Source organism: Oncorhynchus tshawytscha, linkage group LG21 (assembly GCF_018296145.1).
Source record: "Oncorhynchus tshawytscha isolate Ot180627B linkage group LG21, Otsh_v2.0, whole genome shotgun sequence".
Taxonomy (NCBI): Eukaryota; Metazoa; Chordata; class Actinopteri; order Salmoniformes; family Salmonidae; genus Oncorhynchus; species Oncorhynchus tshawytscha.
The window spans coordinates 23,575,176-23,593,973 of NC_056449.1; the positions used below are offsets into that span (position 1 = coordinate 23,575,176).

Genomic DNA, 18,798 nt, shown 5'->3' on the forward strand with positions numbered 1-18,798 from the left:
GTTAGGGTGTAGAGGCAGATATGTCATCTTGTTTTCAGGAGATTTTATTATCTATTTACATGATTTAGTCTGATCAGTGGAACAATTCTTACCAATGGGCTAAAATATAGGGTCTTTAGTGTGCTTGTCAGCTAGAACACTACTATTATTCCCCACACTTATTTCACTATTCCACTTTTTCCCATTTTTGTCAGTGTAATCACATATTTTAAATCTGTTATGACTACTTGTGTCTTTTGAAAAGGAATTATATGAGGCTATGTATTATTGCAGCCATTAATGGACAGTTTTGAATATGTCATACCAATAAGCATTGGATATTAAATGCTCCTGGAATCAAATGTAATTGTTTACATTTTTGTATAATGCACATGCTAGAAATGGTAGGGGGACTCACAACTCAAACACATCCTATTTTGTCTATGTAGAGTAAAATTATGGCAAGAATTTTAAACTAGTAGACATAAACAATGTGAATATTGATATTCATAAATGTTTCTTGAAGGTTGGGTGATTGAGAAATTAATTGTTATAACAAAAACATTTTCAAACACCAAGCATGTGGGATACATCGAAGTGGTGGCCAACCTTCCTGGAAATTGAGAAGGATTTCTTCACCCAAATGACAAATACAAAATGTTTGTGTGCTTACCTTGAAAGCAATCTATGGAGAAGCAGACTGCCATCAACCATTAATATGAACTTTTCCTGTGCAGAGCCTTGTAGTGGTAACACCCCCCAGCACATGTCTCATACAACTTTCCACCTGAGAACAGGGATCAATCCCTGCTTCTAACCTTCCCATTGTTTCTAGCATTTAAAGTGTAAAACCACCTAAAAATATATTTAAAAAAATATTAGCATACTTTCAATTTAGTAAGCAACAAAGTAGTCGAATTACGAGTGTTCATTTAATGTTCTAAGCATCCTAAATACACCTGACCTGTGGTTTTTATTATAACATTTTCCACCCTGGTCATAGGCCTAAGCCATGTCAAAATATGTGGAAATTAGTCCCCCATCTGGGGGTTGTGCCAGAGGGCAATGAAATTCACATAGCAAATCTCACTCCAAGCTTTCTTCAAAGGTTGGCAGCCCTGCATCTATTGTTATCTCCAAAGTTTTGGCATATTCCATAAATTGAGGCAGCGATAAGTAAGGAAACAGCTCAGGGATTTCACCATGAGGCCAATGTTGACTTTTAAACAGTTAGAGTTTAATGGCTGTGATAGGAGAAAACTGAGGATGGATCAACAACACTGTAGCTACTCCACAATGCTAACTTAATTGACAGAGTGAAAAGAAGGAAGCCTGTACAGAATACAAATATTCAAAAACATGCATCCTGTTTGCAATACGTCACTAAAGTAAAACTGCAAAAACATGTTGCAAAGAAAGTAACTTTGTCCTGAATACAAAGCATTATGTTAGGGGCAAATCCAACACATCACTCAGTACCACTCTTCATATTGTCAAGCATGGTGGTGGCTGCATCATGTTATAGGTATGCTTGTCATCGGCTAGGACTAGGGAGTTTTTAGGATACAAATAAATTTGTATGAATGAATTTGCACGAGGGGGCAGGTCGGTTTCGTCACTTCAAGCCCAAATATATCATCCTTTGATTAAAACGATTGCGTAAGACCTGGCCATTGTCTTTCAGCTCAAAAAAGTGGATTTCTAGTTGTGTGGGAGTTTAAGTACTATACTAAATAATACAGGCAATGTCATTACAAAAATCATATAAACAAACCAATATACATAATTATATACATTCGCTTTGCAAATCCAAACCAAAACGTGAAAATATAACTTAAATAGCATAAATAAATGCCTTTGAATTCATTGTAATACCTATCTTACCACATTAACATTTATTAATTCTTTGCACACACTTCATCCATGAAGAGTAAAAAATATATATAATTATTTACTAAATATGACACTAGCTCAAGTTCACCTTTCCCCATGTAAACAAATTGAAATTCAGTGGAATTCTCCTTGAGTCGGTCTGTTTTTGAGTCAATGTCTTATGGCAAATAATTACAGTATTTACCATGATGAAGATAATTTGGGTCCATATCAAACTAATTCAGACACTTACATGTTTTTCTGAATTTGAGGCAATGTCATATCAAGTAAGAACAATTTATACCACTGAATATGACATTTTCTTCATCAATGCACATGTATAATAATTCTAATGCAGTACATTTGACAAAAGCTGTGCCACTTTCATTATACTAAGTAGCAAGTGTAAAGTGACCAGTAACATTTGCTATGACTACAGTTTCTGATTAGTACTTGCAGCCTGACATTTGAGCTATAGCAAGCATGCACAGTGGGCAATATTGTGTCTTTTATCAACGAGGCAGGGTATCAGCAGTGAAACCTGGATGGTTGTGAGACTTTACTTTTTGCTTAGGGATGTGTTGAATTACACCTGCCCCTGGAGAAGTGATCACCAACCCTGGTCCGGAAAGAACTACTTGGATGTGTAGGCTTTTGTTTCAGCCCTGCACTATAACTTCTGGTTCAGCTAAACAACTAACCATCAAGACCTAATCAGGGACTGAGCTGGAACAAGAGTCTGCTCCTCCTAGTAGCTCTCTGGGACTAGGGTTTGATGTTGACCATGGCCCTATATTATACTATATTATACTATATTATACTAGCACTAGCGGTCACTTGTGTCGGGAGCGCACTTGAAGGAGTGTGGGTGTCTGCTCCATGATCTGCACCAGCAGCCTGTCGATGTAGTCCTCCAGGTCGCGCACCTGCGCCTTGATCTTCTTCATCTCCGCCTCGTGTTTCTTAAGCGGCACCGCCTGCTGTTCTGAGGCCGCCTTCTGGTTCTCCATATCCATCTGCTGCTGCAGCAGAAGGGAGATCAGCTCCATTTTGGTCAGCTGCTCGTACTGGGCAGACCTGTCCGTTAATGATTCCTGAGAAGACAAACACAGGCCCTGTCAGAATACTTTGAGAATACATCCTTCATTCCTATCTTGAAGTAATCACTGATCTGACAAGACTGGATCTGTTACATAAAATGGGAAGACACAGATTAACAAGAGGAGGTACTCAATTGATATAAATCTATTTCTGTCAGAAGACATTTTATTGTCACATACACCGGATAGGTGCAGTGAAATGTATTGTTTTACAGAGTCAGCCATACATGACCAACAACTTTTCCACTGAATTTTGAACTGCCCAGTTATTTCCAACGTTTTGGTTGGAAAGTCATTAATTATGTTAATTCATGGACTCTTTTATACCTCAATCTCAGTCTCAGCCTCAGCCAGTGTCTGCTTGGCAGCGAGGCCTGAGTGGATGGAAGACTTGAGCTTCTCTAGAAATGACCGGCCCTCTTTCTTCTCCCCCTGACTGGCTGTGGTGGTCAAGGGCTTCACTGGGTGGGGTCTGCAAAGAAAACATCACCATCAAAGGTTCACTGCATTGGATTATGTGTACATAACACTTTTCACATGAAAATCAATATATAGTACAGTACAATGTGAGGCACTGGCATTACATAGTATATGGTAAAATTCATAACAATGCACCGGCCTAGATTTAGAATTTACTGTATATATCTCTACATAACAACAAAATCTGTTCAGCAACAGGTTTCAGCAAGAGAGCATAAAAAGAGCTTATGTTGTCTGATTTTAGTATAGCACAAAGCCGGTATCCCTCAGCAGGAATGACAGGCTCCAGGGTGAAGTTTCCTTAGGTACAGATCTTGGATCAGCTACCTTAGTGGGAAAACGCAAATAGACCCAAGATCAGCATCTTGAGGAAACGTCACCCTATACCTAATGAGAGTGAAGGAAGGCACTTCCATTTTGCTTTCATTTACAGATGGTCAAAATTTCAGCAGACAGCTGAAGCAGTTGTTTAAATCATCAAGATAAGGCTGAGATTTTCATTGTGGTGACTGTGATTGTGGATGTGGACTCCTAGATGTGATGGGACAGTCAGCAACACAAATGTATGACACAAGTTAATTACACAGAAGTGAGATGAGCAACGTGAAAGATTAAGCAATTTACAAAACCGTAGCAACCAATGGGTTTGCATGGGTAGGTGGTACTGGTAGGGGATATATACTGATTAATTAAGAGAACTTCCTCTTAAGGAAGCTACTTGAATAGATTAAATAAAAGGAACTGAAAATATTAGTTTTGTTTGGAAGAATGAGAATACAGTCTAACAATATGTAGGTTCAGGTTTTCAAGCTATGGCTTATAAACAGCTAGCAGGTGTGCTATGTCTAACTACTTCTAATTATTGCATCCCATTGTTGACTACAACCTGGCAACCCAACCTGATATTTTCTCAAGAGAGGTCAAGTGGCTACACTCTGCAGAGCTTAAGTGTGAGGAGAAGTCTCACCTGCTCTCTTGTCGGGGCAGGCTGCTAGTTGGCTGGGTCTCCTCAGGTAAAAGTGTGTGCCGTGCATTGACCAGGGGCTGGACAGTGGTGGAGGAGGTAGAAGAGGAGGAGGAGGAAGAGGTGCAGGGGGCAATAGCCAAGGTGGCATTGGCTCCGGTGCTGGGTCTCAAGATTGGGGGGTGATGTATGGAGGAGGGCCCGGGGGTGGGGAGTAGCTTAGCCTGGGCATTAGTTTCAGTCACCAGGGAGGGGGCCACAGAGGAGGGACTGGAAGCATGCAGAGAGACACCAGGCCTTAACCTGGCACTCATGGGGCTTCTGACGTTTGGGGCTACTTTGGCATGGAGGTCTTCGAAGCTGATGGTCCCGTTTTGTTTGGATGGGGAACGTTCCGTTAAGCAGTTTTCTTTTGTAATTGACTGAGTGGAACTATTTGTGTTTGTTTTTTGCAAGGAAACAAATAATTTAGCTGCCTTGAACGTTGTCTCTCTATCTGGTGACAAAGGTGAGGAAAAATTTGATTTGGTGGGTTGATATGAGAAGGGTACTTCAATGCTCTCTGTGAGTACATGCCCAGGAGACAGTGATTGGTGAAGAGGGCTCTCACGCAATCCTTTGCCAGGGCTATTTGCACCACCGTTGCCGTAGAGCTCTCGTATCATTCCCTTGAGACTTCTGTGTGAACTAGCACCCCTTGGTGAAGACTCATTGACAGGCTTGGTTCGTTTGACCAGAGGCTGACTCACTTCCTGTTTATTGCGTACAACTTCCTGTTGCATTCCAATCTGTGGAGAAACTGGAGAAGTTCTAATGTGACATGAAGGGTCTACTATTGAACTGTCTATCTTTGATTTATAAATGTTGCCTTTTCTATTCAGTGGAGATTGTGTGTGTTTTATATCTACAGTGTCTCTAGTGATGTCTTCAGACTCAATGTTAATGTTAAGACTGTTAGGCGTAAAAATGCTGTTGTTCTTTTTGCTTGCAGGATCTCTGCCTGATGTGTTCAATTCACAACCTCCATCTTGCCAATTGTCTTGACAAAGCGAGGCTTCTGGTAAATTTGCTTTTAGGGCAGAGTTGACGTCTATAGTACTAGGCTTCTGAAAAGTTAGCATATCCTCTGCAGATAGCCGTATATCATGAGCAGAAGATGCTATGTGAGTAACTTGTGGAGGTTGAGGAAAAATGCCACTTAAACTTTTGAGGGTATGCACTGTAATCATTTCAGATGGAGATGGGGAAGCATCAGAAGCAGAGTCAATAAAACTAAAATCAGAGTTACTTAGATTTTTATTTAGATCTTCCAAGGTTAGTGGAGGCGATTCATGATGGATGTTTCTGAACTTGGTAGGCTTATCTGGGTGAATTGAGAATAATTCCATTGTTGGGTCTTGTGTAATTGACGCAATGTCAAGCGTCTTAAGACTGGATTTAGAGTGTTTTGGGGAAGACATATACAGTAGGTCGGCAACAGTAATTTCACTATCAAGAAGCATTACTGGTAGAGATAAGGCTTTGATTTCAGAATGTGAAGTGGTCTTTACAATGGCGTCTTCTCTAACAGTGGGACTGGTGTCCGTGGTATCCTCTGAGGCTAACAATATTATCGAATCCTTTACATTCGGGTCTAGATTGTTTTCTGTTGCATCTGGCCATAAGTCCTGCTCAGTAAACATACATTTACAGCTATCATCTTCATCTCGCAATGGTTCATAGTCAAACTTCTTGAAGTCATCTTCAGACTTGAATGGAGATGGAGACTCTGGAGAAATATTGGCATAATGCTGTGAGTGTTCGGTATGAAAGTCCGACATGTCACTGCTGACGAGAAGGTCTTTGCCTAAGCTTGGGTACAGGTGGGGACTTGGTGTGCATCTCTTGTGCCCGCCTTCTCTTGTGTGCTGCAGGGAAGCTGCGCCCGTTTGTGACAGGAGACAGGCCTCTTTCTGCACAGCCAGCTCCTGACCCCTGTGCAACCAGCTGTCAGAAGATCTCTTGTTTACCAAAGGTCTTGTTATGGGCCTCCGTGGAGGCAACGGTGGAGGCTCTGCTTCTTCTTCACTCATCCGCATCTCCTCAATGGGTGGAATAGTGTTACCCTTATGTGGAGGAGTGCTTCTTACTTGAGCTTGCCACGAGGTTGTATTCGAAGGGTGATTGGTAGGAGAGCTCTTTGGCGAATTCAGCCTGCTGGACGCAAAGGCGTCAAAGGACTCGTCGCATTCTCTTCCCAAGCTCTCTGATATGGAGCGAGAGGTGAACGGATTCGGGGGGCTGGCAGTCACCGCTCTCGGGAGTAAGGCAGGGAGGGATGTCTGCCTGGCTACAGGCCTGGGCCGCTCGCGCCGTATGGTGGCCATTTTCTTTGGCACTGCGACATCGTGGGCGGTACTGGGGATGCAAGGCAAAGCTGTGGAATGACAGGGGGAGCAGGTGGCGCAAGGGGGGGACCTCCGGGCCTCTTCGGTTATGAGGTCCTCAAAAAAGGGGTTACACTGCAGACACGGGAGGAAGGGGTTGGCGGGAGAGATGGGGTTGGGTGTCAGAGAGGGGGTGAAGGTGTTAGTGGGATGGCCACTGTCGGGTGAGGCACGGCCAGTGGAAGAAGAGCACTGGGTGGGAATGGGGGAGCGAGGGGGGAGGGGAGGAGGGGTGTCTGAGTCGCTTTCTACCTTAGAAGAAACTTCCAGCCTGTGGAGGGAAGGCACAAGCAGTCCTCTTTGTTAATTCTGTGCAAGCTGACCCATTCAAAATATGGGTGTCATTTTCAAACACACATAGAAAAAGGAAACCCAGATGTCTAAAGAGAAGAAGCATCTCATGCCAACTACTGTCTATTTGAGGACTAGCTTCAAATATTTTCATATGTGAATATGCTACAATTGCCAAAAAATGCAAACAATAACGTGTTATGGAAAACAGCAACAAGAGTGTACTACAAAAAGCAAAATAACATTTAGCAAATTACTGAAGCAAGGTGAAGAGCAAAAATGCAAGATGTACTACATTTGGAACAGTAATAGAAACAGTAATACTGCAGATAATTTAATAGCAAAAACAGGTGATTAGTGTATTGGGCCAGTATTCATAAAGCATCACAGAGTAAAGTACTAATCTAGGATCAGTTTGGACTTTTAGATCATAATGAATAAGGTTACATGGACAGGGAGGATCTGATCCTAGAACAGCACTCCTATTCTGATATGCTTTATGAATACTGGCCCAGATGTTCCACAACATACCAAACCTAAAGCTTAAAGTGCAGGTAGATCTTTCTCTGTATACAGTATCTGACCCCAAGCAAGGTTAAGAGTGAAATATACTGTATATACCATTATTTCCTTTTCAACTCGTCACATGGAGTCTGTCTTTGATTTCCTCTGATTCAAAGGACAGTAACGTTACATATATTCTTATACAAATAGCCTAGATGTCGACTATTATCCTGTGTTAATAGTACAAGTATGAACCTTAACATGTTGTGCCTTACATGAGGTGATATGAGATTGCAGCACTTTGTGACAACTGCTGATGTAAAAAGGGCTTTATAAAATACATTTGATTGATTTGAAATGGTAGATGAACTGGCCACATTTCCATTTGAAAGGAACAGGGGGCAGCATAAACACTGAACACAAGGAAATCAAAACCTTCCAAGATGTAGATGTCTGTGTGCTTTTGATGGAAGGCAAAACTGTATGAAGCCCTGGAGTGTGGAGACATCTGAAATGACCCTCCACTCACCTTGGCTTGTTCTGGGAGTCACTGGAGCCAAACCAGCTTCGCAGTCTCCCCTCGGTGAGAGGACAACCCTGGCTCGGCGCCAACTTGGCAGGTAGAGAATCACTCTTCCCTCCGGAGAATAACGACTTTCTGAGCTTTTTCCTTTTGTCTGCTGAGTCCACCGTGGTGGTGGAAGACAGCATTGAGGCAGCTGCCAGCACAGGACGACCCCCTACCTGTGCGCTTTGAACCTGGGAGACATGAGGTTCGGCCTCCTTCTCCACGTACTCATCTTCCTTATTCACCTTGTCGAAGGACCAGCGCCGTCCCTCACCGGCTGAACCATTGTCCTCGCTCTGCTTTGTGAGGTTCTGCAGCGAACAAGAGAGGGGGGAGCACTTCTCAAGGAGGACCAGCTTGGATGGGAGGGTGCCTGAACCCTTGGGACCCACTGGTTCGGATCCATAGATGTGGCTTCCGTTGATGCACAGAGGGGATTGGGAGGGAGTTATACCCTGACCTTTGAGGGATTCCACTGCAGGACAGGGCTGGGGAACGGCAGTAGTGGTGATCCTACTTGCCTCGTCGCTGAGGGATCGATTGTGAGTCAGTATCTTTGGGGAAGATTGTGTGTTGTTGAGCACTATTTGGGGGGAAAGAAAGGGGGTCAAAGTATTGGCCTGAAATGGATCGGCCTTAATAATAAACTCTCTTCCAAAACAATTCATTAAAATGCATAAGCTTGCTAGATCCTTTAGATACAATACATGCTTTTTTGTGTCTGGTAAAGATTCTGTCAGAATATAATCTAAATACAGGTCGCTGCATATTACAGACATACAGGGCAATTTCTAATGAAAATGAAACACTTGGACAGAGGAAATCTGCATGCTTACCTTTTTTAGCTAGGTCTGTGTCTCTGTGGTGGGTGTCAACTTTGACCTTGTTGCTGTAGATGGGGGAGCTGGGGGGACTGGAAGGGTCCACCAGGATGCCTAGGTCCAGAGGAGGGGGACAGGGCCTCTCACTGGTCAAGGACAACATGCTGCTCTCTGAGGCCAGCGACAAGCACGACCTTGTGTCGGACGAACTCCTCAGCTTTCCCTTCCCCTTGAAGAAATCCTTCACCTTGCTCTGCTTCTCCTCGGCTATCTCCACGGGGTCCTCTCCCCCTTCCCCTCGTTCCCCCTCTCGGAATGGTTTTCCTAGGGAACCTGACAGGGCGGCGAAGCGTCCCGGCACGATGGCTGATGAGGACTCCATGTCGCCGATCTTCCTCCCCGTCACACGGTCCTTAAGTTTGCCGAAGGCAGACCGTGGCTTGTCCTTCATGGTTAGGTCGAACATGCTGGCTGTCAGGTTGTTGCGGGTGAACTGGACCGTCACCTGGATCTCGCCGCGCTCCTTCTCCTTCCGGCCGGCCTTGGAGTTGAGTTTGAGCCATCTGGACCCACAGTGAGAGGAGACTGTAAGGCATCAACCATCCCCAGCGCTCCACACATGCATTTTCATGCAACTTAAACACATATTTTATATTATAAAACGTGTTGTTTGGATCCCGAATGCTGATTGGATGAGCGGCATTCTAAGCTGTGCTGTATTGGCCGACACAGGCACACCATGCCTGTTAACAGTTCCATCTCAAATTATCACTGCGCCTCCATAAGACTATCATATTCATGTTGCTGTCCGAATCATCTCTTGCATTTATCTCAACTTTCGTTATTTACCCTAGCTTCCAGTCTAGCATTTAGTTTGGTACAGCGGGGGTTAATATAGGCACAGCTGTCTGCCTGTCAGACATCTGAAGATTTATTTCACTTTTTAAATGTGAACTCCCCTGGAGCCTATCATAGAGGGCCAACGGGTGTCCAGACGCAACTCAACTTTTTCTGGGCCAGACGAAATCATGTATCAACCTACTTACTGAGGCACTTCTCAGGTATGAGACGATACTGACAGTTCAAATATTTCTTTGGATATTTGAGAACACGTCGCCACTGTCCAAATACCTGCAAACAAGTTGGATGGACATCCTGTCTGCCCATCAAATGGTTGTGGCTACACAGGAAACCCTGAAAGGCATGTCAAGAAACTTTGACACCATTTAGGCAGCTACAGACACATTTGTTCAGTTTGCAAATAAGAAGATCAAAGAACAGGATGAGGACACAGAGCTGGAGAAGGTGGAAGCCACTCTGCCACAGAATAGGGCAAGAAAGAAGAAAATAATGTCTTGAGAAATGGCTCAAGATGAAGCTTTGACAGAGGCAGAGAATGTCTATAAAGTTCAAGTCCACAATCCAATTATAGATACAGTCACAGATAGTATCCACAGGCGATTTATGTCTCGTGGCACTCTATGCTGACCTAGCCCTTCTGGACCTTAGAAACATCTTCCAAATAACATCCAATGGTCTTCCAGAGACAGCCCTTCAAGATCTCAGCAAATGTTCGCTTCGGTTTGATAAGCGAGCAACTGTTGACAATTTGTAACGTGAGCTGAGAAGCCTCGCTGTAAAGTGGAAAATACTGAAAAGTTCAGTATTGGAGGAATACAAGGACAGTGGAGGATGGCCCTGGAGGAAATGAAGATGAGGCCGAAATGAAGAATCCTGCAAAGAATTTGGATTGTGTTGTTACCAGATGCTGAGACGGTACAACCTGCTTACTGATGCATACCATATCCTTGCCCTTGGATACAAGTTCCTACTCACCCTCTCAGATACCCAGGTAGCTTGTGCGGTAAGTTTCTCTACCTTAAAGTATATCAAGAGTAGACTCAGGAGCACTCTCTCACAAGAACACCTAGAGGCCTTCATGCTGACGGCCACCGAGGAGGACATCCTAATGGCCCTGGATACTGACATGGTTACTGAGGAGGACATCCTAATGGCCCTGGATACTGACATGGTTACTGAGGAGGACATCCTAATGTTCCTGGATACTGACATGGTTACTGAGGAGGACATCCTAATAGCCCTGGATACTGACATGGTTACTGAGGAGGACATCCTAATGGCCCTGGATACTGACATGGTTACTGAGGAGGACATCCTAATGGTCCTGGATACTGACATGGTTACTGAGAAGGACATCCTAATGTTCCTGGATACTGTCATGGTTACCGAGGAGGACATCCTAATGGTCCTGGATACTGACATGGTTACAGAGAAGGACATCCTAATGGCCGTGGATACTGTCATGGTTACCGAGGAGGACATCCTAATGGCCCTGGATACTGTCATGGTTACCGAGGAGGACATCCTAATGGTCCTGGATACTGACATGGTTACTGCGGAGGACATCCTAATGGCCCTGGATACTGACATGGTTACTGAGGAGGACATCCTAATGGCCCTGGATACTGACATGGTTACTGAGAATGACATCCTAATGTTCCTGGATACTGACATGGTTACTGAGGAGGACATCCTAATGGCCCTGGATACTGACATGGTTACTGAGGAGGACATCCTAATGGCCCTGGATACTGACATGGTTACTGAGGAGGACATCCTAATGGCCCTGGATACTGACATGGTTACTGAGAAGGACATGCTAATGGTCCTGGATACTGACATGGTTACTGAGAAGGACATCCTAATGGTCCTGGATACTGACATGGTTACCGAGGAGGACATCCTAATGTTCCTGGATACTGACATGGTTACTGAGGAGGACATCCTAATGGCCCTGGATACTGACATGGTTACTGAGGAGGACATCCTAATGGCCCTGGATACTGACATGGTTACTGAGGAGGACATCCTAATGTTCCTGGATACTGACATGGTTACCGAGGAGGACATCCTAATGGCCCTGGATACTGACATGGTTACTGAGGAGGACATCCTAATGGCCCTGGATACTGACATAGTTACTGAGAAGGACATCCTCATGGTTACTGAGGAGGACATCCTAATGACCCTGGATACTGACATGGTTACTGAGAAGGACATCATAATGACCCAGTTAGACAGGTCTGTGTTTCAGTGAGTATTGTGGATATTTTAGAATCTCTTTTTCACTCTAGGCTTCATGATGTGAGGTAGTTCAATCATGACAAATTCAGTGTGTGTTCTATAGACGTTTTATAACAATGTGCAGCGTTTGTGTGTGTGTGTGGTCTGCAGCCTTTTTAAAGTAGTACTGCAATAGTGATCAATGGTTGGGATGCAGCTAGGTGGTTGTATTAGGGGCGGGTCGTGTGTGAACATGCATGCATTAGCAGGGTGTCCGTGTGGAGTATACGGGGCCGGTCTGGATAAAAGTCCAGGGCTGTTTTTTACTCCCAGTCCTTCCCTGCCATAACCCCACCGTCATCATGGTGCACTCTGTTCACAACCTTGACATCAGCAAACAGCTTGCCCACACTAAGCCATACACATGGTCTGTGGTTGTGAGGCTGGTTGGACGCCGGGCTCGAAATGAATGGTGTCCCGTCATCCTGGGGACGATTAAAAATATGCCTTGGAAGGTTCAAAACAGACTTTGGGACAGTTGCAGGACAGTCGGCCAGAAGAATATAAAATGCATACAAGAGTGATTCCATACTAAAATGTTCAAACACAAAGACAAGGCTGATAAAACAGATCACAACATTTAGCTTAAAAGTTAATAAAACTATGAATAATTTACAATACAAGCGCAGCAATGTGTTCACTCGTCTCGGCCATATGTGTGAATGTTCCAAAATGCTATTACAGGAAAATGGCATTCTCAAGCGCGCACCTGATAAAAGCATTTTTTATAATGATATACAGCCTAATGGTAGAAACTTAGAAAGAGGGAATATCTGAAGATGTAACAATATGATTGTGCCATACTGCCTTTGGGCAGTAGAAGAAAACTGCTGTTTTCAAATGGCATATTAGGAAATCTTTGCTTTTTTTCTATGGTAGGATTTTGTCTGTAGGCTGTCAAAAGCATGGTAAAATAGGCTATGTAAAAAGTCCAGGTTTCAAACAATGATATGGTTTGCTAGGCATTGCATATGTTATTATTTAGGTTATGGAAATGTATAAGATTAAAATATCATTCCAATTATGGGCAAATAGCTCTTTCAAAATACAAATTTGACTCTCTCCCAACCGGTCTGCGGACCGCCGGCCCGGAGCAGAGGTTGCCTGTTCAGAGCGGAGGTTTCCTGTGCCAGGAGTTGCTGTGGCATTTGGGAGCTGAGGTTGCAGGGAGTTTATGTGGCATTTAGGAGCTGATGTTACAGGGAGTTTATATGGCATTTAGGAGCTGATGTTACAGGGAGTTTATATGGCATTTAGGAGCTGAGGTTGCAGGGAGTTTATGTGGCATTTAGGAGCTGATGTTACAGGGAGTTTATATGGCATTTAGGAGCTGAGGTTGCAGGGAGTTTATATGGCATTTAGGAGCTGAGGTTGCGTGTTCCGGGAATTGCTGTGGCATTTAGGAGCTGAGGTTGCAGGGAGTTTATATGGCATTTAGGAGCTGAGGTTACGTGTGCCGGAAGTTGCTGTGACATTTAGGAGCTGAGGTTGCATTGAGTTTATATGGCATTTAGGAGCTGAGGTTATGTGTGCCGGGAGTTGCTGTGACATTTAGGAGCTGAGGTTGCAGGGAGTTTATGTGGCATTTAGGAGCTGAGGTTGCAGGGAGTTTATGTGGCATTTAGGAGCTGAGGTTGCGTATGCCGGGAGTTGCTGTGACATTTAGGAGCTGAGGTTGCAGGGAGTTTATGTGGCATTTAGGAGCTGAGGTTGCGTGTGCCGGGAGTTGCTGTGACATTTAGGAGCTGAGGTTGCAGGGAGTTTATGTGGCATTTAGGAGCTGAGGTTGCGTGTGCCGGGAGTTGCTGTGGCATTTAGGAGCTAAGGTTGCAGGGAGTTTATATGGCATTTAGGAGCTGAGGTTACGTGTGCCGGGAGTTGCTGTGGCATTTAGGAGCTGAGGTTGCAGGGAGTTTATATGGCATTTAGGAGCTGAGGTTACGTGTGCCGGGAGTTGCTGTGGCATTTGCATTGTCTGACGGCTATGGCTAGATACTATAATATTCTAGAGAATATGGTTGTATCTCCCTGACCTGAACCAAATGCACACTGTAAAATGTGCAAAATATTTCTGTCTCCCGCTGCCATAGTGGCCAGGGTACCAAAAAGTACATTTTAGACCCTGGCTGTTAGCAAGTGGGTTAAGGTTAAGGCGAACATTCTTCAGTAACTGAAGAGGGAGGGTGAAGCAGAGAACGTGAAGGCCGGGGAACACACACATTCTTTATTGTATATTGTTGTGTTATATTGTTTAATGGGGCAGCTGGTGATGGAATGTCTCTAACTTACATTTCTTCAGTAACCAGAAATTAAGTTGATGTAATATAGACTTTCTGTATCGGTCTTAGAAAAATACATAAATTACTCTAAAAGCATTGCAAATGATCTAGACCCATGTTGGCATATCAAAACATTAAAAATATATATATATATATTAATTTTGGGACAGTTCAAGTTCAGTTTGGTTGACATTTTGACATTTGACATTGTTGACATTGCTCTTCCATGATGGTACTAGGACGGTAGGACAAAAGTTAGTTGCGAGCCCTGGTTGGATGTACTGCTAAATTCTCTAAAATGAAGTTGGAGGTGGTTTATGGTATAGAAATTAACATTCAATTCTCTAGCAACAGTTTAGTTGGACATTCCTGCAGTCAGCATGCCAATTACACGCTCCCTCAAAACTTGAGACATCTGTGGCATTGTGTATGTTGTGTGAGAAAACTGCACATTTTAGAGTGGCCTTTTATTGTGCCCAGTGCCAGGTGCACCTGTGTAATGATTGTGCTGTTAAATCAGCTTTTTGATATGCCACACTTGTCAGGTGGATGGATTATCTTGGAAAAGGAGAAATGCTCACTAACAGGGATGTAAACAAATTTGTGCACAAAACTTGAGAGAAATAAGCTTTTTGTGCGTATGGAACATTTCTGGGAACTTTTATTTCAGCTCATGAAACATGAGACCAACACTTTACATGTTGCATTAATATTTTTGTTCAGTGTAGTTTATGCGGTTACTAAAACAGCTATACATTTTGATTGGTAGAAGACAATTCTGTTCTGCAGAGACGTAGACCAAGATGTCATACCCATACAACTTGTTTTGGGGAAAGTTGTGAAAGTAGCTGATTTGTGTCAAAAGTTACATTGTTTAAAGTGAATAGAAAATAATATTGGAAATCACGATGTCACAATGGGCCTCTTAGAATGTTGAGAAAATCCCGTGAAAGTGGATGGAGGACAAAAAAATGTAATAGTTTAAAAAGTATAAATGGTATCAAAGTTGTATGCAAGCAACTTAACCCAGATCAGTCTATAACTTTTAAAGTTTGAATTGTGTTTCTATCTTAAAGGGTGTTAGAGGAATTATCTTCCAAATAATAGCAATAAGTAAGAAATCATTCTTACAACATTTAAAGTATGCCACGTTAAAAAGTCAGAAACAATTTGGACAACATTTACAGTGTGGCTGCTGTCACAAGCCACACTAATAACTCAGAAGTAAGATGAAGAGTTAAACTTAAGGTATAAGAAGATTCCAAATAATAATATCTATAACTATATGGTCATTTTTCATGAAGAAAAAGTGTGACTTGCTTCTGCTCTTTGAAATTATTTTTGTGGTAGTGGAAGAATTTGAAAACGTTTTACTTAAGTGAAGCAGTGAAATATAGTCAAAGTTAAATATATTAAAATATCTGGTCTTATTAATTTGATAGGCTATATAAAGCTTATAATTTTGGACTGTGGTAAATTTTGTATTTTTGCTAACAAAGATATCTACATACAAGTGTGTATGTGGACACTTGCAAGTCAAACATCTCATTCCAAAATCATGGGCATTTAATATGGTCCCCACATTGATGCTGTAACAGCCTCCAGCTTCTGGGAAGACTATCCACTAGATGTTGGAACATTGCTGCGGGAACTTGCTTCCATTCAGCCACAAGAGCATTAGTTAGGTTGGGCACTGATGTTGGGCGATTAGGTCTGGCTCGCAGTCGGCGTTCCAATTAATCTGAAAGGTGTTCAGTGGGGTTGAGGTCAGGGCTCTGCGTAGGCCAGTTAAGTTCTTCCACACCGATCTCAACAAAATATTTCTGCATGGACCTCGCTTTGTGCACGGAGGATTTGTCATGCTGAAATAGGAAAGGGCTTCTCCAAACTGTTGCCACAAAGTTGGAAGTACAGAATTGTATAGAATGTAATTGTATGCCATATCATTAAGATTTTCCTTCACTGGAACTAAGGGGCCTAGTCTGAACCATGAAAAACAGCTCCAGATCATTATTCGTCCTTCACCAAACTTTACAGTTGGCCCTACACATTGTTGCAGGTAGTGTTTTCCTGGCATCCGCCAAACCCAGATTAGTCCGTTGGACAGCCAAATGGTGAAGCGTGATTCATCACTCCAGAGAATACGTTTCTAATGTTCCAGAGTCCAATGGCAGCGAGCTTTACACCACTCCAGCCGACGCTCACATTGCACATGGTGATTTTAGGCTTGTGTGCGGCTGCTCAACTATGGAAACCATTTCATGAATCTCCCGACTAGAAGAGTTCTTGTACTGACTTTGCTTCCAGAGGCAGTTTGGAACCCGGTAATGAGTGTTGCAACCGAGGACGGATGATTTTTACGCGCTACACGATTCAACACTTTCCGGTCCCGTTCTGTGAGCTTGTGAGGCCTGTTTCGCTCCCCTCCCCGACGTGCGGGGTATCACAGAAAAAAACATGCCGACAGGCAGGGGCGATCATCCCTGCCTCTCGCTAGCACAGCAGGCTAGCTAGCTTGATAGTTAGCTAGCACACGGTGTTGATATCTTGATAGTTTGCTAGCCAGGCCACTGTGCCACCCCAGCCTGCTGTGTACCAGAATCCTCCTTAGGACTAGCTGGCTAAGATGGCACACAGCGCCCTTCGCTCCCGCCTGCTGAACAACTGCCCTTGCCGTCATTAACATAACTGCAGGAAAACAGTGCCTGTGGGTTTTATCGGCGGCTGGCATCCAATGTTATTGTGCATTAACGCCACCTTCCGTACTGAAGAAACCACACCTCCCACCTGTTGTAATTTCAAATTTGACCAATAGAAGTATAAAGACAGGTTCCAGCAGATGCAGGAATGCCGACATGCAGGAGCACCCCAAATTGCGGGCCGCAATTGCACACTTCTCCATAGTTGGGCCTGCCCCAGTATCTGTGCATTAGAGGTGATGAGTATGATGTGTCATCGTTGACATCTCTAATGCACAGATACTTGAGCAGATTGGGCTTATTAATGTTACTGTCAATCATGGCAAATTACTATGGCCATAATGGCCTATAAAGTGATGTGATATTATTATAATTTAGCCTACATTTCAATGTAATCATTGGAAATAAGTTCATCATTAGCTAATTAACTTAGTAAGTGAGAGGAACCTACTCATCTCTCGGGCACATTCCATCTTGAAATATTTTATCCAAAGGTAGGATTGCTTGACCAAGAAACACGTCAAGTCCGATAAGCACACGGTGCATAATGGTGAGGACCAAGTCACCGCTCCCTGAGGGAAAAGCACTGCGAACTCCATCCTCCAGTATTCCGGGTAGAAGTTCGAAACAGCATTCCTCATTCCACTCTGGCACAGTCGCCTTCTCGACCAAACCAGTGGTGTATTTCTCCTTCCCCACCTGAATGATTGTGTAAACATAACGGCTACCCCCGTGCTTGCCCTTAGTCCGCAAACCCCTTGCACGAAGGACAGTTACATTCACATGTGTAGGCACCCATCTCTGGTCATCATTTAAGTCTATAAAGGACATCATTTTAAATTACGTTGCATGGATTGGGGGAGCGTGACTGCATAGAAAGTCCAAAATAGCCGTCCCTTGACGCTTCTTCTTCTTGTAGCCTCGCCCTTGCATCTGTGTCCACCGGTTTGCTAGCACAAACAGACACAGGACCTCTGCAGAATTTCTCCAAAATGCTCCGGTATGTCTCAGACTTCAGTTTGTGGATATGCAGGCTATCCCGCGCTTGCGGCGCTCGCATGCCATGTTCAAAGCTGCGTGCGATCTGTTAATTAGAATACTTGCTACTCGCTGCAGGCTGGTCAGTCCTCATCACTAGTCTACTGTCCGAAAACTCAATGTACTGTCGGCCCGCCCTCCTTAACAAAATAGGTCCGCATACGGTATAGGTAGCACAACATTAAATAGATACCCCCCCCCCCAAAAAAAAGATGGTGGAAAACAATAGGCCTATCATAAGCCTTACTGTGACATTATTTTGATACTACTATGTTACAATCATGCATGCAATAACACAATGCGTTTTTCTTTGTCAATATTGCAACAATTGGATAATAGTAGCCTGGGACTAATCAAAAAAATACAACCCACCCAATCAAGTTATAGTCTGGTTGAAAGCGACAAAGAAGGGCCCCTCTGTGCAATGTAGGCTCGGCTAAATATTAGCCTATCATAATGAAACTGTTCTAAATTTAAAACAAGTGCTTAACAATTGAGTTTTGACTGCTTCTGACAATGAATCAAGATGCCAAGTAGTTATGTGAGCATGTAAATATTTTATTTACTTTTGTTTTTTAATCCAGTAGCCTAACATGCCTTTCTCATGTCATATGTTCAGATGATGAGGGGTGG

At 43.5% G+C, this 18,798-nt stretch overlaps 1 protein-coding gene across 1 annotated transcript; it reads right to left on the bottom strand.

Moving 5' to 3' along the window:
* Positions 1-1,438: 1,438 nt before the first annotated feature.
* LOC112221110 (rab11 family-interacting protein 1-like) lies at positions 1,439-18,310 on the bottom strand. Its single transcript, XM_024383225.2, has 6 exons — positions 17,579-18,310; positions 9,021-9,568; positions 8,146-8,767; positions 4,399-7,092; positions 3,279-3,423; positions 1,439-2,945 (listed from the first exon to the last, which is right to left on the bottom strand). The coding sequence occupies exons 1-6, from the start codon at positions 17,959-17,961 to the stop codon at positions 2,685-2,687; spliced, it is 4,653 nt and encodes a 1,550-aa protein (XP_024238993.1). The 5' UTR covers positions 17,962-18,310; the 3' UTR covers positions 1,439-2,684.
* Positions 18,311-18,798: the final 488 nt, after the last annotated feature.